The following is a 6,000-nucleotide window of genomic DNA, read 5'->3' as shown; positions in this document are numbered from 1 at the left end:
AAGGACAGGAAAAGAACATGGGCTGGACTCTGCAGGAAGCTGAATACCATCCAGGAAAGCATTTTGACTTTAAGCATATAGAATAGTCAGCCAAAGTTAAGGGGATTAGTCACATGCTCCAAGTAAAGCACATGCTTAGGCACTTGGCCAGAGCAGATCTGAGGGACAGGGTCAAGCCCCTTAATGCTAGAATCGCTGGTAACAAATTTCCAGTTAGCTGCTCCTCCAACTAAGAAACCATGCACTAGTCAAAAAGCTTCAATCTCTGTTCAGAAAGATACTTCAAAGCCTCCTCCAAAATGCAGAAACTCAGAGCAGCTGTGGGTGTGCTTCAGCTCAGGAGAGATGGAGACACTAACCATCACAAATTTGCATCTGGATGTATTCTGGATCAACCCTGGTCTAAAGACAAGTCTGAGCACACAGAAGGCTGTGTGGGGCTATGACCCCTATTCAGAGGGATGGAAGCACATGGGACTCCTCCCAGTTCTCTGAGAAGTACGGAGGGAAAGTCAAAATCTCCCAAAGGGGTTCTGCCCTTGCTTAAAGCAGTGATGAGAGAACTGATGTTTGGACAAATGGTCCTTTTGGGGATCCAGCTGGAGATTGAGGTGACATGATCACCTGCTGCTTCAGACATTCCCATAGCCTTTAAGATGCTTCACAGCCAAACAGGCCTTACAGACTCTATGCTAGAGCAAGTGGAAAATCACAGAACTGGTCCAAAGATTCAGGGTGAATGCTTTTCTGTTGTAAATAAAAATAATCATAACCCTCTACCACCACTGCCCCACACAGACAGACACACAGGCTTATATACAGCTTGTAAACCAACACCATCAGAGAATACTTAATCAAGGCAAAACTGGTTTTATGCCAGCTGCAGAAAAAAAGGAAACCTTTGAAAATCCATCAAACAGCAAAATTACTTCCATTGCTTTAAAATCTTACTGCTATACCTGTTTCAAAACTGTATCTGTAGAATACACCCTGTGAACACTCACGGACCACACAAGGATACATCATCACAGGAGCTGCTGTACTGCTCTGCCTGCCACAGGGCCTGATGGTAGACTCCAGATAGGTACCTCTGTGACTCTGGTTTACTTGTGCCACTCCAGATATCTCTATTTACATGAAACACCTTTCCTATCACATTCAGCACTGCAGAGGAGGAAGAAAGCTTGCATTCAAAGCTACTTTAATTAAACAGCTGTAATTTTCCTAATAATTTCTTACCAAGAAGTTGGATTTTTTCAAAATTTTTCATGCTTTGAAGAAATGAACAATTTTATAGGTCTTTTTGGTTTCCAGTCATTTGTTTTATGCATTCAGCTTTCATTTAGCTGTCCAAGACTGTTTTTGTTTTAAATTTCCTTTTTGTGTTCAATGTTAATTCATCAACCTCCTTACCAAGTAGGCACTTGCACAGTCAAATTATTTCAAAACTTTTCAAAACCACTCTATTTGAAAACCTTCCCAGAAAAAAATAAATAAACCAATCTGCTTAAAAAGGAAGTTTCTTCAAAAGGTTTGTATTTTCAACTCACATAAATAAATAATTTCTCTGGTCACATCCAATGGAAAATGAAATTGTGAAACTTCATTTGACATGGATGGCACTTCAGTGGAAATACACTGACTTAGCAGCTGGCATTGACATGTTTGGGGAATCTGTAGACAACAGAAAACAAAAGCTAGGTAGCTGAGCAAGAATGGAAGAAACTCAAATCTACTCTACTCCAACATGCCCTCCAGAAACTTCATTTCTTTGAGCACTGTTAATACAACTACATCTGTAAGAATTATTTGTTCGCTGGATATTTAAAACCAAGCAATACTGTTTCTTTCCAGCTGTGCAAATTGCATGACCTGGAAATTATTGCCTGCATTTCTGTGCAGCAGGCACAGGCTTCTTCTCCTGGTGAGATATTTTAGATGGAGAGGATGACTTCTTACTGACTAATGAGGACTATATCATGCAGCTATCATGTAAGAAAGGATTGCTGGCACTATCCCTGAATTAAGAGCCTGTTGGGTTGGATTGATTTTGGGGAGACCTTTTTTCTTTGCCCTGTCTCCCTTTGCCTGTATATTTGTCAGTGGTGCCCTCACTCTGCACATGGCATTTCAGTCATCCTTCTTCAGAGTCCCTTTGGCTACACCCTTGGCCCTTCTTGCCCATCTTCCCCTCAGCCACTGGTACCCTGCAAGGACCCACTGTCCTCACAGCCAAAATGCTTTTCTTCCTCTAATGACATTCACCCACCTCTCCAGACTTAGCTGTTCGTTTAGCTCAGGGACCTATGACCTGAACAATGGGAAGAGCAGAGGGAAGGAAAAATGAGACAATAGGAAGAGGAGTAGCAGGAAAAAGAGACCAAAAAAGGAGAAGAGTTCCATTTGCAGATTCACAGTTATACCATACAATGCTTAAGCTCATGGGAAATGGATCTCTGTTCTCTGCATCTGACCCTTTCTCATCCATCTGTACACAGTTCTTCCAGATGGAAAGAGGAGATGTCCAGTGAACCGGGGCAGTTTCCAAAGACAAGATGTGGGAAGGTCTTATTTGGCATACATGAACACAATGAGAGGCATCTCTTACTTCTCTTCTACAGAAATTAGCTCCCTTTTCCTCCTCCACAATAGCTTTTGCCCAATTGTCTCGAACATCCAAACCAGAAACTTGATGAAATCCCATTCCAGCAAATCCTTGGGAAGAACGGCTACTTGGCCTCCCCCCACCTCCCTTCTCCTTGGTCAGTCTTCCTCTGGATCCACCATCCTGAACTCTCAGAAGCTTCATGAAAAAAAAACCTTCTGAAATCCACCAGAGACAATGTGCTGTCTCAGACCTGATGGCTTTCCTCATGCTTCTGCCGTTGCAGTGCCTCAGTCTTGGGCCACAAACACAGCATGGATGGTTTAGTGGACAATCACATTGCAATGTTTTAAATTTTTCTTTTTGTTAAAAAAAATAAATGAAGTAAGAGGGAAGAAAAAGTTATACACACATGTATCACAGCATTTTCAAAAGGCCTTCTGCTGCATTTACATTAGCAGTTCAGCCTTAGTTGTAAGCCTGGATGTAAGGCAGCTGGAAGATTAAAACCACATTGTTGGAAAGTCCGCTGAGATGTCCTCTTGGAGATTTTTATTGTTTTCTGGTTTTATTTTCTTAGATGGTTTTTATTATTATTAATTATTATTATTTTCACTTGTTTGCTTCTCTCTAAAGTTTGGCAGGCAAAGAGAAAATACTTTTTTACTTTTCCTCGCACATTCTGTCCATTTGGTTTTCTGTGTTTTAAGGAGGGAAAGAACCCAAAAAAAACCCCAAACCAATGACACAACAGGCTTCTGTCATTTTGTTTTAAGAAAGAAAAAGAACGTGGGTGGGTTTCTGATAATGGCCTTGAGGAGGGACGTTGTTGAAGTGGCTCAAATGCTTCATTTGTTCTTTTGCTTGCTGTTTGCATTTTCCCTTCTGGCTGCAATGGACATGCTTTTGTGTCACCCTCCCCCACGCGTCCGCCCCCACCATGTCTTGTACAGATTCTGGTTCCAGATTCCCCGCATGGATCCCCTGTTCCCCCTCCCAAATGGCAGTAGGTAGGTGCACCTGTAGGTTCATTTGACCTCTAAGGTATGATGCTGAAGTTAAGAGTTGGATGGAAGAGCCACATGAGAGAAAAGCTTTCCCATCACTGTGAGAAAGAATGAAGCAACACAGAGTCCAGTGGAGGTGTGAGTGCCATGTTGGACTCAGCTCTATCTTGGCACTGGCATTAATTTGAGATTTTATATATATATAATTATATATACATATATATGCATGTATAGGCATACATAGGCATATATATATATTTCTCTGTGTGTGTGTGTGTATTTGTTTGCTATTTGTTTTAGCACACTGTCCCATTCTCAGGTCTAGATTTGGGGCAGTTGGTCCTGGGGACAGGTTGGACAGAAGGGGCCAGAGTGCAGAAGAAGCCAGAGATCAGAGTGAGGCCCAGGCCCCCCCACGCACAGAACATGGACCAGCCATAGCCGTGGCTGATGTCGTCAGGAAGTCCGTACAGGTAGCGGGGGTAGCGGGAGAGCTCAAAGTTGATTCCAGCCACACACGTGCACAGTGAAATGATGCAGAAGGTTCCTGGAGGAGAATGGGAAGGGGAGAAGGAGGGAGGAAAAAAAACAGAGAGAAGTTAGAAGAGTGATAGACATACCCCTTTCCAAGCTGCCCGAGAAGAGATGGTGCAAGCAGTAAGGAAGTGCTTAAGGGAAGATGTTTGTATACAGAGTGGCTTAGTCTGGAGGCTCCATGGGGAAAGAACTGAGTGCCACCAGAGCCTTGAATATTGATCTCCTGCTGAACAGAGCTGTATGGAGAAACGTCAACAAGAACACTTTTTCATTATGAGCACTGCCTTGGGAACCAGAATGCTCCATGGAGCCATTGATTTTTCTGAAACTTTTCTTTAGACAAATGCAGAGTGAATAATCTTGTTTTGACATTTTGGGGAGGGAAAATAACCTTGAATTTTTTGTTTCATTCCAGTTTTTCAGTGACAGACTTTATAGAATATTACAATGTACTTGACATATTGTGGCTCTGTTGAAATGTACATTTGAACTTACGTGGGAGATTTTCTTCATACTTTTCTTACATCAAAATATAGAATTTTCCATTATACATCTCCTTTTAAATATAACTTTAAAAGTCTTTAAATCCTTCACAAAACTCAGATTCTGCCCTCTGCATGACTCCAGTTTCAATCTAGATGGCCTCTGCCATGTTGCTGAAATCTTCAAAATACCCTGCTCTTGTTTTCCATCTTTGCAGCAATATTTCATTTCTTATTTCTTCCTGAGAACACTGAGAGGACAAACTTCACAACTCTGTCAGGTGGTGTTATGGAAAGACACACATATCAGATGAGGCTGAATCTTATCCCACCCAGATGAGTCTAATTTTGATCTTTGGCCTCCAGCTTCATCGAAGCTAAACTCTGAGCTCCTCAAATGTCACAATTGCCACCCACACACGTATAATGGATAGATACAGATGCTACACACCTGCCACAAGAGATAATGACTCAAGTCAGCATAAAGTTGGCACTTTATTTTTCCTCTGTAATTCCTCCCTTTGTGGACCTCTGAAATGCCTGGAGAGCCCAGGGCTTAGAAGGCAACCTATAGGACTCATGCTACAGGACACACACTGTCAGTCCTGCATGTCCTCCCTCTGCTCATGTGTGGATCAGTAACATGTGACGTGCTACCAGCAGAGGATCCTGCATCTGTTCACTTACAGCTGCTGGTGAGGAATCTCCTCTTCTTCCGGTCCCATCCCTAAACCAGCACAATCTTCCAAAGCAGTCACAGTCAGCCTAGTTTCTGTGACAAGCTCTTGTCTTCTGGTGCCCTTGCTTCTTTCTATTTCTTCCTGCCCCTGGCTCTGCTTCTCTTCTGCCACACTTTTGCTGTTGTTTCTCTGCTGCTTTGCTCTTTTTAGTGCAGTTGAATTGAATAAATGAATTTGACACTCCCCAGTCTGAACACAGAGGTAAGATTATTTGGTGAATTTACATGGAATTTGGTTCAGAAACTGGGAGCATTTGCAGGAACATACACACATCACAAAAATGTGTGAACTTTCCACCATACCCCACCTCCTTTATTTAATAGGAACCTCACATAGGCATTAAATTTACAAATCTCTGTCATGGACCCGCTGTGAGATCACTGTTATGGTCCTCTCCCTGTTCCCTCTTCTGATCACTGCTGTGCCTGTTTGGATGGTCTTTTCTCCACTGTATTTTGGAAAGTCACTTGTAGATAGTTTCTGTTGTAAAGGTCAGGTGCCTTACCTAATGCCATGTACAGCTGCCAAATGGCCCAGGATATTCATAAATGCTCATATAATGAGAGTGCCACTGGGTACCAGTGAGGACCAGTGAGCTGCTGCAGTAGGGACCATGCCTATTTCATTCA

At 42.5% G+C, this 6,000-nt stretch overlaps 1 protein-coding gene across 1 annotated transcript in view; it reads right to left on the bottom strand.

Moving 5' to 3' along the window:
• Window positions 1-3,888: 3,888 nt before the first annotated feature.
• Window positions 3,889-6,000, bottom strand: part of TMEM178B (transmembrane protein 178B) — a gene marked incomplete at its 5' end in the record, with an annotated part of 211,417 nt that continues 209,305 nt past the window's right edge. Inside the window, one exon of the mRNA XM_083859468.1 lies at window positions 3,889-4,159. Coding sequence (XP_083715594.1) covers window positions 3,909-4,159 — 251 coding nt within the window. The 3' untranslated portion in view covers window positions 3,889-3,908. The remainder of the gene's footprint in view (window positions 4,160-6,000) is intronic.

The sequence above is a fragment of the Zosterops lateralis genome, assembly GCF_965231275.1.
Source record: "Zosterops lateralis genome assembly, chromosome: 4".
Taxonomy (NCBI): Eukaryota; Metazoa; Chordata; class Aves; order Passeriformes; family Zosteropidae; genus Zosterops; species Zosterops lateralis.
The sequence above is the reverse complement of the archived record's forward strand: the minus strand, read 5'-3'. Positions and strand labels throughout refer to the sequence as shown.